This window comes from Ptychodera flava, chromosome 4 (genome assembly GCF_041260155.1).
Source record: "Ptychodera flava strain L36383 chromosome 4, AS_Pfla_20210202, whole genome shotgun sequence".
NCBI lineage: Eukaryota > Metazoa > Hemichordata > Enteropneusta > Ptychoderidae > Ptychodera > Ptychodera flava.
This window is the reverse complement of record NC_091931.1, coordinates 32062690-32082177: the sequence shown is the minus strand read 5'-3', so window position 1 is coordinate 32082177 and position 19488 is coordinate 32062690. Positions and strand designations below refer to the sequence as shown.

Genomic DNA, 19488 nt, shown 5'->3' with positions numbered 1-19488 from the left:
CCATTTTCGGTCAAAAATGTTAAAAATCTTGTTTTCTGACACAAATCATACTAAACCTATATGGGGTTAACTTTTGTTACAAATTGGGTTGATTGTTACAAATAGGGTTGACGTGTCAACCCTATTTGTAACAATCAACCCTATTTGTAACAATCAACCCTATTTGTAACAATGTTTAATAATTTTGTAAAAAAAAACCTAATTTTCAAAAAACTTGGCCGTATTTGATGAAATCTTGATGAAATATGCGTATTTAGGTCTATATTTTGGGGAAATATGTCGTTTTTCAAAAAAATATGTTTTCTAAAATTGCGAGGTGGTTTGTTTTGAAATTTGGTATACAGGTTTCTGGAGATAATTCCTTCAAGACGTATTGAATTGTGCTGATCTATGCACGACTCTTTTTTGGCAATTTCGCCATTTTTGCTAAAAAAAACAGGTCAAAAATCTTCTTCTTAGAATCTACTCGTCCTATTGCTTTGACATTTTGTATGAAGGTTCCTTGTGGTGACGTTTTACCTAATTTTCAGATAATCATCACAGATACGGCCGTGGCATTTGTTTGGATTCATTTGAACCCTCAATGCCGCTGCTTTAATTTATACACTTGTTGTTATTGTAGGCTCTTGTTGGTTGTTTCGGCAAAAGGGTTTTCATTGCTTCCCAATTATCAAGTTCTTCCAAATATTTTGACGGGCTTCTTTTTTATCCTTTGTTTTGATATGTGTTGAGCCTAAATGTTGTTGTGAAGATCAAGTCATTTTATGTTGTGAATGTTTGTTTGTTTGTTTTTTCTATTTACGGTTTTGAGTATGGTTTCTGTTTGGTTTATGTTGCCGTGCATTCTCTGTCTATTAATTTGCTTGTGAAGAATGCTACATTTTTTCTTGAAATCGATTGGGTATTGCATGTAGGCGAGTATCTAAGAATTTTGCCTTAGATGGGTCCCTTAAAGGTTGGTTTTGGTTGATCCTCTGAGCAGGCATTGGAACATTCCAGTTGGTTTTGCATTTGTTTTAATATCAAGAATGATTTCTTAGTTTTGCTTTTAGCCCTGAAATATTTCAACGTCGGAAAAATTGTTGTTTTTTTAGGTATTTCTCAACTGTAAATTCAAATGTTGAATGCATTCCAGTGTCAGTAGTGTCATGAAGTCTTAAACCATTTTAATATTCAAATTGAATATTCGTCAGTTTGTATAACCTGCTGTAGGGAGATTTTCACTGACAATTAACTAGGAGACAGAGACACAAGGGTAATTTCCCACTCGATGTTGCTGCCGAGCGCTGATGGATAAGTAACCCTATGACCTTTGATGAAGGGATGAGTCAAGTGCATGGCATATTTCGTATCATAAACCTCAAGAGGTAGACTATCATAAACGATGTTATTATCTCCATCGGCCGCACCACTTCTTAGATTCGGAGATTTTCATTCTGAATACTCTTCAGAATCACGTTTCATCTCTACTTTTTATGTTCATAGGGATCACGATAACATTCAATAACATTATGATTACTAAGATCGAGAAGTATCTGTCCCTCGAATTCTAAAACAATGCACTTGATTATATTTTTATGATATTCTGAACTACTCGGTTATTTGGGTGACCGATACTATAAGGTCAAATACCAGATCGAAGGTATCTGGAACATAAACGACTCCACTCTCTAACTTTGGACACCGTATGTGTAGTGTCTCACCTATCTGTGCCTGGCTTGGGTTATGAGTAACTACATGATGGGTCCTTTCTGCCTTAATTCCATATGGTTTTCGGCTGCTGAAGCTTGATAAAATTATCGATTTTACGGCATTGTCATTGCTGTACGGCATTATTAGTGGAGTAATACAGAGAAAAATACGACTGAAGGAGGAAAAAAATATAGAACTCGAGGGCGACGTGATTGAAAGTTTTTAAAATTTAAAGTTTGATGATGATTTAAGTTACTATGAAGCATCCTTTACAGAGGCCGACCAAAGTCTCGGTGGCCTGCAGATGGATAGGATAGGCAAAAAAGAAAAAAGTTGTCCTGTTCCGATAACCCGACCTACCCTATTTTTTAGACTGCGACCCTAAACTTTTTAGCAACGTAAACATGGAAGAAACAAAAAGACAGAAAACCCCCGTAAAATCACGTGTTCGTCACCTGATATTTGATTTTTGCTTGGGACGTCGACGTCTTTTATGTAATTAGTCCTTTAATATGTATGATACGCTTTTTCTGGAAATGTTGTGGTAAGTGTTAGATCGCCCTGAAACCCTGAAAAGTGCATATTTAAAAAAAAATATTGGGGAAAAGAAAACCAGCCGACCTAACTGCCCTATTTTGAAAACCATGTTATTGGAAGAGCAAAATTTATGTTTTAAGTGTTACAAATAGCGTTAACTTTTGATACAAATAGGGTTAGTATGACTTCTGTCAGAAAAGAAGATTTGTTTTGCTTTTTAAACCAAAATTAGTGACTGATGCCCCCACCAAATTTTGGCATGTATCTGAAAAACATGATTACCTCTTAGATGGAGGCCTTTTATCCCTAGAAACCTGCACGCCGAAATTTTATCTAATGAGTAGTTTAAGAAAAAATGAGTTTCGACAAGGAAAAAACAAGGAAAATTGCCCCCGAACATACTAATATGTATATTTCATCAAGATTTCATCAAATACGGCCAAGTTTTGTAGAAAATTAGGTTTAGTTTCAAGTTGGTTAAACTTTGTTACAAATAGGGTTGATTGTTACAAATAGGGTTGACAGGTCAACCCTATTTGTAACAATCAACCCAATTTGTAACAAAAGTTAAGCCCATATAGGTTTAGTATGATTTCGGTCAGAAAACAAGATTTTTAACATTTTTGACCGAAAATGGTAAAAATTGCCCCAAAACAAACCTTTGGCATGTATCTGCACAACCAGATTATATCTTACGAGTAGGCCTCTTATACTAGGTAACCTGCACAACGAAAGTTAATCTAACGAGCATTTTCGGAAAAAATAAGTTTTGACAAGGAAAAAATAAAAATTGCCCCAAAACATACTATTATGTATATTTCATCAAGATTTCATCAAATACGGCCAAGTCTTTTAGAAAATTAGGTTTTGTTTCAAGTTGGTTAAATTTTGTTACAAATAGGGTTGATTGTTACAAATAGGGTTGACACGTCAACCCTATTTGTAACAATCAACCCAATTTGTAACAAAAGTTAACCACATATAGGTTTAGTATGATTTCGGTCAGAAAACAAGATTTTTAACATTTTTGAACGAAAGTGGTGAAAATTGCCCAAAAACAAACCTTTGGCATGTATCTGCACAACTCGATTATATCTTTCGAGTAGGCCTCTTATACTAGGCAACCTGCACAACGAAAGTTAATCTAACGAGCATTTTCGGAAAAAACTGAGTTTCGACAAGGAAAACATAAAATTTGCCCCAAAACATACTAATATGTATATGTCATCAAGATTTCATCAAATACGGCCAAGTTTTTTTGAAAATTAGGTTTTGTTTCAAGTTGGTTAAATTTTGTTACAAATAGGGTTGATTGTTACAAATAGGGTTGACACGTCAACTCTATTTGTAACAATCAACCCAATTGTAACAAAAGTTAACCCATATAGGTTTAGTATGATTTCGGTCAGAAAACAAGATTTTTAACATTTTCGACCGAAATTGGCGAAAATTGCCCTGAAACAAACCTATCTGCACAACTCGATTATATCTTAGGAGTAGGCCTCTTATACTAGGCAGCCTGCACAACGAAAGTTAATCTAACGAGCATTTTCGGAAAAACTGAGTTTCGACAAGGAAAACATAAAATTTGCCCCAAAACATACTAATATGTATATGTCATCAAGATTTCATCAAATACGGCCAAGTTTTTTTGAAAATTAGGTTTTGTTTCAAGTTGGTTAAATTTTGTTACAAATAGGGTTGATTGTTACAAATAGGGTTGACACGTCAACCCTATTTGTAACAATCAACCCAATTTGTAACAAAAGTTAACCCCATATAGGTTTAGTATGATTTCGGTCAGAAAACAAGATTTTTAACATTTTCGACCGAAATTGGCGAAAATTGCCCTGAAACAAACCTATCTGCACAACTCGATTATATCTTAGGAGTAGGCCTCTTATACTAGGCAGCCTGCACAACGAAAGTTAATCTAACGAGCATTTTCGGAAAAACTGAGTTTCGACAAGGAAAACATAAAATTTGCCCCAAAACATACTAATATGTATATGTCATCAAGATTTCATCAAATACGGCCAAGTTTTTTTGAAAATTAGGTTTAGTTTCAAGTTGGTTAAATTTGTTACAAATAGGGTTGATTGTTACAAATAGGGTTGACACGTCAACCCTATTTGTAACAATCAACCCAATTTGTAACAAAAGTTAACCCCATATAGGTTTAGTATGATTTCGGTCAGAAAACAAGATTTTTAACATTTTCGACCGAAATTGGCGAAAATTGCCCTGAAACAAACCTATCTGCACAACTCGATTATATCTTAGGAGTAGGCCTCTTATACTAGGCAGCCTGCACAACGAAAGTTAATCTAACGAGCATTTTCGGAAAAACTGAGTTTCGACAAGGAAAACATAAAATTTGCCCCAAAACATACTAATATGTATATGTCATCAAGATTTCACCAAATACAGCCAAGTTTTTTTGAAAATTAGGTTTTGTTTCAAGTTGGTTAAATTTTGTTACAAATAGGGTTGATTGTTACAAATAGGGTTGACACGTCAACCCTATTTGTAACAATCAACCCAATTTGTAACAAAAATTAACCCCATATAGGTTTAGTATGATTTCGGTCAGAAAACAAGATTTTTAACATTTTCGACCGAAATTGGCGAAAATTGCCCTGAAACAAACCTATCTGCACAACTCGATTATATCTTAGGAGTAAGCCTCTTATACTAGGCAGCCTGCACAACGAAAGTTAATCTAACGAGCATTTTCGGAAAAAATGAGTTTCGACAAGGAAAAAATAAAAATTGCCCCAAAACATACTAATATATATATGTCATCAAGATTTCATCGAATACGGCCAAGTTTTTTTGAAAATTAGGTTTTGTTTCAAGTTGGTTAACTTTTGGTTCAAATAGGGTTGATTGTTACAAATAGGGTTGACACGTCAACCCTATTTGTAACAATCAACCCAATTTGTAACAAAAGTTAACCCCATATAGGTTTAGTATGATTTCGGTCAGAAAACAAGATTTTTAACATTTTTGACCGAAAATGGTGAAAATTGCCCCAAAACAAACCTTTGGCATGTATCTGCACAACTCGATTATATCTTACGAGTAGGCCTCTTATATGGGGCAACCTGCACAACGAAAGTTAATCTAACGAGCATTTTAGGAAAAAATAAATTTGACAAGGAAAAAATAAAAATTGCCCCCCAAACATACTAATATGTATATTTCATCAAGATTTCATCAAATGCGGCCAAGTCTTTAAGAAAATTAGGTTTTGTTTCCAGTTGGTTAAATTTTGTTACAAATAGGGTTGATTGTTACAAATAGGGTTGACACGTCAACCCTATTTGTAACAATCAACCCAATTTGTAACAAAAGTTAACCCCATATAGGTTTAGTATGATTTCGGTCAGAAAACAAGATTATTAACATTTTCGACCGAAATCGGGGAAAATTGCCCCGAAACAAACCTATCTGCACAACTCGATTATATCTTAGGAGTAGGCCTCTTATACTAGGCAACCTGCACAACGAAAGTTAATCTGACGAGCATTTTCGGAAAAAATGAGTTTCGACAAGGAAAAAATAAAAATTGCCCCAAAACATACTAATATGTATATGTCATCAATATTTCATCAAATACGGCCAAGTTTTTTTGAAAATTAGGTTTTGTTTCAAGTTGGTTAAATTTGTTACAAATAGGGTTGATTGTTACTTGTAACAATCAACCCAATTTGTAACAAAAGTTAACCCCATATAGGTGTAGTATGATTTCGGTCAGAAAATAAGATTTTTAACATTTTCGACCGAAATTAGGGAAAATTGCCCCGAAACAAATCTATCTTCTCAACTCGATTATATCTTAGGAGTAGGCCTCTTATACTAGGCAACCTGCACAACGAAAGTTAATCTAACGAGCATTTTCGGAAAAACTGAGTTTCGACAAGGAAAAAATAAAAATTGCCCCAAAACATACTAATATGTACATTTCATCAAGATTTCATCAAATACGGCCAAGTTTTTTTGAAAATTAGGTTTTGTTTCAAGTTGGTTAAATTTTGTTACAAATAGGGTTGATTGTTACAAATAGGGTTGACAGGTCAACCCTATTTGTAACAATCAACCCAATTTGTAACAAAAGTTAACCCCATATAGGTTTAGTATGATTTCGGTCAGAAAACAAGATTTTTAACATTTTTGACCGAAAATGGTGAAAATTGCCCCAAACAAACCTTTGGCATGTATCTGCACGACTTGATTACATCTTATGAGTAGGGCTCTTATCCCTAGGAACCTGCACAACGAAATTTAATCTCACGAGCATTTTCGGAAAAATGAGTTTCAACAAGGAAAACAAAGAAAATTGCCCCCGAACATACTAATATGTATATTTCATCAAGATTTCATCAAATACGGCCAAGTTTCTTTGGAATTTAGGTTTTGTTACAAATAGGGTTGATTGTTACAAATAGGGTTGACACATGTCACCCCTATTTGTAACAATCAACCCAATTTGTAACAAAAGCAGTTTCGGAAAAAATGAGTTTTGACAAGGAAAAAAAAAAGAAAATTGCCCTAGAACATACAAATATGCATATTTTATTAATATTTCAACATATACGGCAAAGTTTTTTTGAAAATTAAATTTTGTTACAAATAGGGTTGATTGTTACAAATAGGGGTAATACTAAAGGCATGCTGTGCTTTAAAGTCGCACAAAAGCAAAAACGGATCCATTACATACAAATCGCAGAAGCTCTGGATATTAAAGAAATTTTACCCTTGGCTGTTTTATCGGTGAACCCATACGGGCCTGCTCTGACGACAATCTCGTGGAGTATGATACCAAAACTATAGATATCACCTTTCTGCGATTTCAAGTTCGTTGTTGTACATGTGTGGTCGCCTTCGGGAATAAGTTCGGGAGCCGTCCATTGTAACCCTGAAAGCATGAATTTCCCGAGTAGAAATATTCATTAAAAAGCGCAGTTTTGTTTGTTAAAAAAAGATTCTCTACATTTGCGTCTTATAGCCTAAAGGCCTTATACTTAAGTTCCATTTGCTTTCCTTAGTGTCCGACTAACGCTAGCTAAAACTGGTAAGTCGATGCAAGACCAAAATAAAACTATTTTCATCGCAGTAGGTGATAATGATGGATAAATATTAAAAATTCTAATCACATTCGACTCTAACAAATTCTTACGTCATCAATTCTCGGTACCTAAAATACGATTTGCCACCTAAGTGAGTTATAAAAGTCTCAGGCAGTCGACCATATTTTGGATATGGCAGATTTCAACAAGTAAAACACATAAGATTACAGAAAGTCAAAGTAAAGTTTTAGCTTGTACAGGAATTTTATACAAGAAATGCCTGAAAATTTGAAAAGAGGCATGAGTGTAGCTAGTTTCATAAACAAACAGATTGTTTTGCCAATGAAAACGATTACATTTGCGTTAAACGTATTTATGAGATCACTATCCTAAACTCTTGCATGGTGAAAAGTCGATTTAAACCCACAATGCATTTCAATATCATGTAGTTTGCGCCATAGATAAAAGCTATTTAAGATATATGTGCTTCGAAAGTGAAAGACTTAAACTTTCGCTCAAACTTTCCTTAATGAATCTTTCAACCACTCTCTTTCCAAATAAAGAATAAAAAAGGAGGTCACCTTGCAAATTTCGAAACAAATAACCCGGGATTTACTGATATCTAAAATTCAAAATGGCCGCTATCCCTGTGTTAACTCTATTGAGCTTAACACAATTATCGAACTTCGAAAACTAAGCCGTTGAAAAGTTTTCTTGCACCAAGAGCTTTAAAATGAACTCCCACAAGTGGTATATTAGAAAATATTTGTAAAAGTTTGAGAATTTCTGTCCCCGAGGGATGACATTTGAGTTCCAAAGTATAAACAAAAAAAACTAAAATAAAATGAGCTTCTTATCAATCGAACAGTGTCTCAGATTTAAGAAAAGTCTTCCGTTCTTTCTTTAAACGTATCAAAGTTTTCAAATTTGATTTTTTAATTTGAATTTTTTTCCACTTACTTCTTGAGAAGAAGATTGAAATAATGTGTCGACCGGAGACCCTAACGTGAGCATTTTTGAAAATTTGGCAGGTTTTGTTTGATCTCTTGTCGACTTACGCTTTTTAAAAAATTCAAAAGTAAAAGCTTATAGAATGTGCTTAGGACCATATGGCAAGGGTCATCCATAGTGGAAAGGCTGATTTTAATAGCTAAAAAAGCCATCACATTCAACTTAAATCACCAATAAGAGGTCAATATGTCAGGTGCTTTTACCTTTGTAAAATATATCTTCGGTTTCAGGCTTGGCTTCGCTTTTTCGCAAGCGAAAGTCTGAAAGTCCGTAGTCGCACAGCTTTACCACCCATCGGCCGTCAACCAGGCAGTTGGAGGACTTCAGGTTACCGTGCACTTTCATGGCACTCTTGTGAAGAAAATGCAGTCCCTGGGGGCGGGATGGTGATGGAGAATCCTTCATCAGAACAAGAAATACACCGAAGCAGCATGGCCTCTTTTAAATAGAGTGTCGCGATTTCAGTATTAATGCTCCATTCACACATTTTTTCGGCATATGAAAGACTAATATAGCCCTTGAAGCGAAGTGCATTTATCGGCTAAATAATTTCACAGCAGCCGTCTATATTCGGCCGTCTTTTTTGGGCTCAAAGTGACAGAACACCATTTGCCATTTTCGAGTTTTAGTTATTGAAAGCAGAGAACTAAAAGGGAGATAGCTGTGCATCTCGTATAATGAAATTGGTGTGTCCACAACAAGCCTTTGTTGAAGAAACTTCGCGGAAGTCGAAACGAAGAGATGGCCACCACATGGTTTCTGAATTACTGCGTTCAAGGAACCACAAAGAGCAAAATGGAACTCACTGCGGTCTGCATGATTGTGGGACACAATAAAGGGACCGCTGTACACTACAACAGACGGATACTTGAGCAACATGGTGGTGGCGGTGGTTGGTGGATTATTGCACATTGAATGCCATCGTCGATCCATTGTGTTGTACCGTTTTGCAATTCTTATCTTAAATGACGACCATAATACAGACTTTAAAATACTCACGACTAGAACATCACTTGCAAAAGACATTTTGAACATCCAGTCTAATGTGATTTCTTCCTTCTCTAAAATGTCCTGTAATTTATCAAAAACTTCGATTAAATCAACGGGTTTTATTTGCACGGGGTACGGTTCTTTCACAGATCTACTGGACAGGTTACCATCATCGAATGAAAGGCAACCTTGATGCCTTGATCACTGGAGTAAGTTGCAATCTCTTACCGTCTCTAATACAGGAATTGATGTCCTTCTTCGCAGAAACAAGACGATACGAATTACATACATGCATGCATACATACATACATATATACATACATACATACATACATACATACATACATACATACATACATACATACATACATACATTATTTATAGCATTTTTGTCTTCAAGTATCATATACTCACCGTACTGTCTGTTTTGTTTTTCTGAAAAGCCTTATTCGTCAGTCATATCACAAAGAGTATAAATTGATGCGAAATTCCATGATTGAAAGTGATGAGAAGATGAACGAGATTGTACTCTGACGGCTGATCCTTTTATTTAAATGTACAATAGTGATGACCCATAACGTGTAATTCTGACATACAACATGTTATTTGAGGTTCTGATCTCGAGGGGCATCTAATCCTCGTGGCGGTTGATCGTACATCTATCCTCGCCATATTAAAAGCTAAATCTGTGTGGGTAAATCCGTGCTTTTGGTTCCAGTTTGCTGTGACTCGGTTACGTTTGATTAACCTTACCTGCAGGCTGCCTTTGGCACAGTACTGCTCAACCACGCAGATGTTTGGTGGATCAACGCAGACGCCGATGAACTGATTCAGGTTGTCGTGACGAATTTCTCGCATCTAGAGAAAAGCACATAGCTCAATACTGTAGAGAGTCCTGGGTGCGCTTTCATCAGTTCAGAGATTTTCTTTTGAATTAAATGTCGAATGGAGCATGGCCCGAGGCTGGCAAAGTTTAACTAACATGGATAAAATTGCTCTCAATATTTTAATTCGGAACGCGTGACACTTTCAAAGACGTGGGAAGAGTCAACAGCCTCGATGGACACTCGCTTCAAAACTTTACTTTGAGAATAGAAATAAATACAATAAATGTCAGTGACAGTTGCACACGAACAAGTTTCGAAAGTGAGACGTCACAATGGCCTGGTTCTTTCGCTAAGTATAGTACCTTCTCAGTGTTTTTCTGTTGTGCAATAGCGTACGGGACCAGAACTGCGTGGCTCTAAAAAACACTCTTTCCAAATATATAGCGTGTAACAAAACCCTGACTGTAATAATATTGCCATTACGAAAAATTATGCCAAGCTATTTTGTTTTTCTTCAATCTGTGTGCGATGATTTTCGCTTTGCATTCACATTTGACCATCGCAATATTTAGGGTCGGCAGGTAAAAAAGGTTAGATCGGTTTATCGGAAAGACAAAATAATTTTGTACAGGTATATACATTGTGGTTTTCCCTTTTTGTTTTACACACAGATATGACTATGCTAAACGAATTTCTTGTGTTCTCTGATGTGTTCTCCGGCAGCAAAGTTACCGTGGGTTTTTTTAAACAAGTCATCGTTGATGACACAGTCCCCACTTGTTAATGGGTACTTTGATTACAAGTCCTCAGAGAGGATAGAGTCCTCTTCATTAATTAGGTCTGTGATAAAAATACTTTGATACAGATGCGCTCAATGGCCAAGAATGAGTTCCATGGTGATGAAAACATAAAACCAATGTAGGCCACCATCCTAAAGTTCATTAAATGAGTCAATTAGGAATTAATCAACAGGATGTTGCAAAACATTTTTGCATCCTATCATAACACTGATAGATTATCACTGGTACCATATTTTATAAAGTTTGATGCAGTGCTTCTGGACATTCACCCTAAAAACAAAAGTTCATCTTGTAAATGCAAATTGGCAATTAATTTAATTTATTGGATCGTATCACAAAACAAATCGACATGCATATGTATGACATAGGTCAATGTCCTTGTACCAACTGTAATTAAAATCGGTTGAGATATGCCTGAGTTATGGCTTCGTACATAAAAAATCGTAACAAAATGGCCGCACGGCAGCCATATTGGATCGTATCACAAAACCAATTGACGTGCATATCTATGACATTGGTCAATGTCCTTTTACCAACTTGAATAAAATCGGTTGAAACATGTCTGAGTTAGGTCTCTGTACATGAAAAAAATCGTAATAAAATGGCCGCCTGGCAGCCATATTGGATCGTATCAGAAAACAAATCGACGTGCATATGTATGACATAGGTCGATGTCCTTGTACCAACTTTGTATAAAATCAGGTGAGATATGCCCGAGTTATGGCTTTGTACATGAAAAAATTGTAACAAAATGGCCGCACGGCAGCCATATTGGATAGTATCACAAAACAAATTGACGTGCATATCTATGACATTGGTCAATGTCCTTGTACCAACTTTGAATAAAATGGGTTGAAACATGTCTGAGTTTAATGGCTCCGTACATAAAAAAAAATCGTAATCAAATGGCTGCCTGGCGGCCATATTGGATCGTATCACAAAACAAATCAACGTGCATATGTATGACATAGGTCAATGTCCTTGTACCAACTTTGAATAAAATCGGTTGAAACATGTCTGAGTTAGGTCTCTGTACATGAAAAAATCGTAATAAAATGGCCGCACGGCAGCCATATTGGATAGTATCACAAAACCAATTGGCGTGCATATCTATGACATTGGTCAATGTCCTTGTACCAACTTTGAATAAAATCGGTTGAAACATGTCTGAGTTATGGCTCTGTACATGAAAAAATCGTAATAAAATGGCCGCCTGGCGGCCATATTGGATCGTATCACAAATCAAATCAACGTGCATATGTATGACATATGAAGTAATCCTTGTATCAAGTTTGAATGAAATCGCTCTAGGCATCTCTGAGATATCTGCGTGAACGGACGGACGCACGGACGGACGCACGCACGCACGCACGCACGGACGCACGCACACACGCACGGACATGACCAAACCTATAAGTCCCCCCGGACGGTGTCCGTGGGGACTAATAAACATCACAAGTGGTGTTTTTGCTGATGTGGATGCGATGAACTGATTGAATGATGGGCTGTTTTGGTCCCCGAATGTGCGTTACTAATTATGTTGAGTTGGAGCTCAAGATAAAAGGGAAAACGGGATTTCTTTATCTGAACACTTTCCGTCCCAATGTTTTCTCACTTAGTTATTTGGGCTATACCTTTTCCTGGTAGACTGATGAGAAAAGGACGTGTATCATTTTTAATTAGAATAAGAAGGGCAATAACTTATTTCTGACAAAGTTACCTGTTTCAACTCCAGATATAAACCTCGATTCAGATTGACGCTCGACCTTTCTACTTTTTTGACGGCAACAGACATACCCTAGAAAAGAAAATATCGACTTTGTATGGAGTATAGAAAAATACTTACATTGTTAGCTCATCTTTGTTTGTAACTATAACCCAATTGCCTAATTAAATGTATACAGAATAAATGCATAATTCTGAAGCGTCGACTTTGGAGTAATATAGATACTTAAGTATTAAAAGTTTACTGTCACCTGTTCCAATTTTGCCACAGTTACCATGGAAAGAGAAAATCTAACCAATCACAGATTTTAAGCGGGTGGCCGCGTTTTAAAAACAGCACCCTCACATGGGCATTTTGAATACCATGGAACGCCCCTTTGACCATATATGGGCATATTTAGATTACACGTGACTATACATCTTTAATACGCAAAGAGTCTCCAGTTCTAATATAGGAAGTATATGATGCGGGGAAGAATCCGGGTACTTAAGTTTCGAAAACTGTGTTGCTTAAATTACTGCAACGCGAAACTGAAAACGCCAGTAGATTTTGTCCGATTAATGCTTGGAGTAAAAATGTAACATTCCAGCAATTCGTTTTCTAAGGATTTGCTCGGGGGGGGGGGGGCAAGACAGCTGGTTGGAGAGAATCTTATCAGGTGTTAATAGGTGTGGAAATTTGCCAAATTATGTCCTAATTAACTATTCCATTTGCTGATTTTGCGTAATTTGGTCGGACGAACAATACCAACTCTTCTTGGTATAGCTTCGGCTCTAAAAATTATTTGTCAGCACTCGTCGCATCCTCGATCGTGATCTGCAAAATCTGTTCTGAAAAAAATTACATCTTCAACTTTTCTATGAAATTATTAGGGGACTCGATCCAAGTGATCAAGTTTATGCTAGTCTGTAAGACGATTATGGAGGTTTCATAGACTTTCATTTTCCACTGAAAACGTAATCTAGTGAGTAAATTTCCTGGCAAGACAATCTGACGCCTGACACAGACCTTTAGAAGACAAGAAAATACTACATGTTGTTTATGAATCACTCACCGGAACAACGTTACTACCTATTTTTGCACTTTTCTGCTCCCCTACTTTGTTAGTGCTCACCTCGTATGTCCCAACCAAAGCGAAAAGTTGCTTAGGGCTCCAATCTTGAAAACTGTCCACGGAAAATAGACTCGTGACCCTGCATGCACTGCCTGCAGCTGAAGCCAGACTTCCGTGGAAGGACTGAAATCGACAGAGTGAAGTTTGATTGTTCAAAGTGATTTCGAGACTGATATGAAAATGTAATATTCTGTCATGAATACGACAGAAGGCAAACTGATACACGATATATTTTACAGACAACATACACTCAGATCCTCTATACACAACAACTCGTTTCTCATGTCAACCATAGACAGTAGAGGGGGAATCTTCCCCCTCTACTGTCTATGTGTCAATGAGAAAATTTTGATTCTTGAAACAATCATCTATACGCAGTGTCTACGGCATAACAATCTGACTCCTATCTACATACAAAGGGAGAGTATGGATTTTTTTTTTTCAACCGTGCACGAAAATATGGTCACATATTAATTCCCATTTAGAACAGTTTACTAATGTGCACGCATCATTCTATTAATTGAAGCGCGTTTATCATCAGGTTCACATGCTTGACGGTAGAATTCTGAGTATGATGGTAGAGCAATGGTACACACTCTTATCAGGCGAGACTGTTGCCTCCATGACGTACTGGAGAAAACGACAACTGTTTTCCATAGAAGGAACAGAACGAAATTTAACTACATCTTAAAAATCACATGACAGTCAGAAAGCCGTGCAAGGTTTGATGTAAGGACATGCATCAAATGATCCCGTCTGCCTAATTCGATCTCGCGTTAAAATGACTGTGTTTAAAAGAAGAAACCACACATTAGAATCAATAGACATAGCACGTCCATGCTTCTGTGGCTGTAAGCCCTATCAGTCTATTGAGTATACACACGGCCTTCTGGACCCAAAGAACGACTTTAACTCTCAAGAATTTCAGTGACTGAATCAAGTCTCTCGGGCCATTGAAGACTTACATGTAAAGGTTGAATCAGCCAGCCGTAGCTCTTTGTTAGTGTCTCTGAAATCAACTTAGTAGACTCCACATTTACAGATAATTACAGATGTATGAGGACATCAAGGGCCGGGCTAATTTCTGTTCAGTCAGACGGATCAATCGTCAGGGTTGATTTTTATCATAACCATCACAACAAGGTAACAGAATTGATACACGATATCTGCTACAGCTAATCTGGCGAAATGAAACATGATACTCTTAATATCAAATGACAACATATACACCATATGTTTGGACATTCTGTTCGAATTTTCAAGCCCGAGTCCTGTGTATGCATCAGTAAACCAATCTCGCAAGAATACTACGATAGAACTTTTCACCAGTGTCTACATAGTTTGGATATCTTCGTTGTTGGGGATAAGTCCTACCTAGGATACCCATGCGATAGCAAACTGCTTTTAACACCTTCCAACTGATTTGAAAAGGTAGATGACGGAGAGTTCAATTACCTGCAAGTTTATTGGATGCTTAAGCTAAGGGAAATATGCATATTTCCCATGCAGGCAGATGGAAATACTGAAAAAGCGAATTAAGCCCTCACGCAGTTCCCCTTACGGGAGTTCCCAAAACGAATTCCCGCTTTGTGGTGAGTGCCCCTTACCGAGTTGCACATTTTAAAACTACCTGGAACCGATTCAAACCAGTCAGAACTGGTTCAAACCGCCATGGTTAGCTATGGCAGGGATATCCTGTAGTACGACATACCCATCTACTCTCAGTAATACTCTGTGTAATCCAAAGAGGCCTGAAGACGAGTCCGGTCTCTATAATAAGATTAATGCAAGCATAGAAGACAAACCCGCCCGGTTAACTGCAAAATGACACAAACTTGAAAGAAACAGCTGAAAAGCAATTGTCTGATATCATTTTGAATTGTAATCACCTGCCAGGCTTTCCTTATGACTATATCTTGGAATTTAATCTTCCATCTCATTTCAAGGAGGGCTGTTTCAAACTTGTACTTTCGGTAGATGATAATGCCAACCATGGACACGACAGACGCAAGGCACAAGGGTACAAGGATAGCAACTAGCAAAAGCGCTGACCCTATAGAGATACAAAATAACATCAGAAGTTAATGGCGAAGTTGATGTTATTAAGTACAAACTAATGCTGAACAGAGAAAAAAACTGGCCAAGGATTATTCGAGACTAAAAACATTCTTCTCCCTCGTGGCACTTTATATAATTAGAAAATATGCGTGACTGCGAAATAAGAACAGAATCAAGTTATCTCTCATTTTCATGTAAAAAACACGTGCTTGATGAGGGGTTTAAATTTCCCCATCGGCAACACGGACGAAATTTTTAGTTCAATCATGTTTCACTACGTGTTCACTGTGCCAGGGAACATGTTTTACTTAAATATATTAACGTCCCTATTTAAGATATGGTTTGATAAGATAATTAAGTCGACAGCAGATGTGTTTGTAATGTGCAAAATGGCAAGACAGTGTCACAGAAACCTTGAAAAAAGTGACACAGCATAACACGTGGCGTTAATGAATAATCGATTGAAAATACCACTTTTCAGTTTTACTGAACGTGTCTAGTATAGTGTAGCACCCTATTTAAGGTTCAAATCAGAGACAAATTATCGTGTCTGTTCAGTGAATCTACTTCTGGTTGCGCGGTTCTGGGCTATGTTTCCGTCTGCTGCAAGTTTTCAAAGATTCAAAATATGAATAAAGTGGTAGGCTTGGGACTACATTCAAATGTTTGGTATGAGAATTGACAGCATGTGGTATAATTCTCAGGAAAAATAATGCCGAATCGCAATAGCAATGCATTTCAACTATTATGTGTAAAATTTAGGCTACAAGTAACATTCAATTAGCTAACTTTGAAATCGCCGAATGACGACACTCGCGCAAAAAAAAAATTAAATGGAAATTGCGCCGCGGTTGGTATCACTCTCTACCCCGTTGTTTCGTTACAATCCCATCTATATGAGGATGCTTCCTTAAATGACACCCTTGGTTTCAATGAAAGAGAAACCGATTCCACGCGAAAATTTATAATCTATAATCTGTGTGCATTAAGTTTGTATGCTTTCATGTCTTATTGAAGAGACTTAGCTTCGTATACTTTCATGATATATAATCGGAGATATTGTTCAATTTCTGTGGATTCGTGTTTGTCAATACGATGATATTATAACACATTTTTATCGATATTGTGTTCAATAACTTTGTAACCTTTAGCAGGCATTTGCATGAATCACTTACTGGTGCTACTTCTGTCGTAGCTACAGTTGATATCTTGTCAGACTTGCGCTGATAGGCGTACAATATTGGAGTTATTACATTCAACGCTAGGATACCGATACTTTTGGTTACTATAAATACCACATAACCAAATAACAGCAGATATTCTCAAATTGTCACCACATATCTTAGTTTTTAACTTTTCGGTATTTTCTTTACACTTTTCATACATTGTCGCTAGCAACAAAATATTGGATTTTTTTAAAGTTTCACAGCATAGCTTTACTCGACGAGTATTAAAAAATTCACAAAGGAAGGAGGCATGGTATTCTCTGCAATAATTCTGAAAGAGAAATGCCGCAATGGTAGAAAGATTGAATATGGATGGAGAACAAAAATACAGTGAAAGCAACAACAGTATAACGGAAACGGTTGCCGTCCATGGAAAAAATTAAATTGATTTATTCTTTATCTTTGCCATTTCTTTAAAGGTATACTGTCACCTGTTCCAATTTTGCCACAGTTACCATGGAAAGAGAAAATATAACCAATCACAGATTTTAAGCGGGTGGCCGCTTTTTGGGCATTTTGAATACCAAGGAACGCACCTTTGACCATATATGGGTATATTTAGATTACCCCTTTCCGCCTGTTCTTGTATTATCAACATAGATATCGATGTCTACGTCACTGTTAATTCTGATTTCTTAATTTGGCTTTTTTTGTGCGCTGGGTACCGGCTGCGCTGTCAATCACGTTTAGCTTGGAGTCACGGTTTCATAAAAAGAGATAGAGGCCTATAGCTCTGTACGTATGATGAGTAAGATTGTTTTATTTTATGGACGCTACTTTTGCACTGCGGGAATAGATAAGCTTAAGTGCGACTACGTGCGCAAATTTGGATCGAATTCACATTTGCTATTATACAATGTTTATAAATGTGCACGAACTCTCGACGACGGATACCGGTATCCGGCACACCGGCTTTTAGTTTTAAATTAAAACCTTACGTATATTGCAAACGCAAAATACCATACGATGATTTGGTTCATAGAATATCTACAATACTTGTTTTCGTTAATTATAACCGAAATTAATATATGTATGACGACGTCTGAGAAAATAAAACTCATTATTAATTAAATTAGAATGTGCACCAGGGACAGATTTTCGGACTCTCAATTTTTTGTGATTCTTTCTGGTCTACTGCTTTTAAGGGCTCATTTTGAAGCTCCTGAAGTGAATTTTTCACCACCTTTGTTTCGTTAAAGTCGAATACTCAATTTTTCCCGAGGGAGTAACATAGGGGCGACGGCCATTTTGAGTCACAAGTTCCGTTAAAATTATGTTTTTTTTTGTTCAGTACCAAGTTTAGCATGTTAGGCCCTGATTTTGTACTCTTGATTTCGATAGGAAACGGTTTAAAGTTTATCTTTTTGGAGAAAATTTAAGCAAAAGTTTAAAATTTTTCGATTTCGAGTCGCGTACCACACTTAACAATGAGGAAACAACCAGTAAGTTCCTAGAAATACAGATTTATAGAGGTGAATACATCGACCAGTAATAAAGAGTCCTTGTTCGTCTCGAAAAATGGCAAAAGGGGGAACGGCCACTGTGGAAGAGGATGTGACACGACGAGCACTGCGAGTATAATCAGTATTTCTGAGATCATAAAAGGTGAACAACTCACCAACAACATAAACGAGGATCTTGTTTCGTTTTTTTTATTTCTTCCTCATGACCGGTTCAAAAGCGAAAATGTACTGAACCAGCCTGTTGGTGGTTACTTCCAACGGGGATGTAAAACTATCCTGTGTATGCAGTTTCAAAGTGCGGAAATTTTGTATGTCACCGGACACTTGTAACCATGGTTACCCGGAAAAACGAGAGTTGCGTTGCTAACACAGTGCGGATGCCTGACTGACAATCACCTTTAAAGCGATTCTCTCCTATAGATTGTCGGGAAAATGTAGTAATCGTTTCAAAAGCGGAAAAATGAGACCGTTCGTCACAAATATACTTACGGAAAATCCCCCTTTACTTGAGTGTGCTCAAGGAAGTAATACATGTAATTTCATCGTGACTTGCAGTCTTTTCCACAGTCAAAATGGTTTGAGTCATTCATTTGCCACAGCCACAGGGGAAAACAATCAATCGATTGCATATTGCGCAGGCGCAATTTCCAAAACTGAAAAGTTCGCGTGAAGTTTACCTGCATCTTCTTGTAAACACAGTTCTCCTGTGAATCCACACACGGGAACATCCAAAGGGGCAATGGTTCTTCCATCTGGCCAAATGATACTCTCGACTCCCAAGACGAGCTTGTCTACATGGCCGTCATACATACCCACTTTGTCGAAATTTACACCGTCTTGAAGTTTCAGGAGCCAGAAATCCTGATTTCTGTCCCCGTTCACATCGATGGAAACGCGCCCGGTTACACCTGCCGAGAACAAACAAAGCCTCGTAAAGTCACGCAAAATTTCGCACAACGCGAGAATTAACGT

General features: G+C 37.1%; 1 protein-coding gene across 1 annotated transcript in view; it reads right to left on the bottom strand.

Annotated features, from left to right (window-relative positions):
- Positions 1–19488, bottom strand: part of LOC139131508 (atrial natriuretic peptide receptor 1-like) — a 45860-nt gene that overhangs the window by 10575 nt on the left and 15797 nt on the right. Inside the window, exons 5-12 of the mRNA XM_070697595.1 lie at positions 19194–19424; positions 15659–15822; positions 13770–13892; positions 12650–12727; positions 10056–10160; positions 9312–9383; positions 8516–8684; positions 6989–7150 (exon numbers count right to left, since the gene is read on the bottom strand). Of these exons, the coding sequence (XP_070553696.1) occupies positions 6989–7150; positions 8516–8684; positions 9312–9383; positions 10056–10160; positions 12650–12727; positions 13770–13892; positions 15659–15822; positions 19194–19424 (1104 nt within the window). The remainder of the gene's footprint in view (positions 1–6988; positions 7151–8515; positions 8685–9311; positions 9384–10055; positions 10161–12649; positions 12728–13769; positions 13893–15658; positions 15823–19193; positions 19425–19488) is intronic.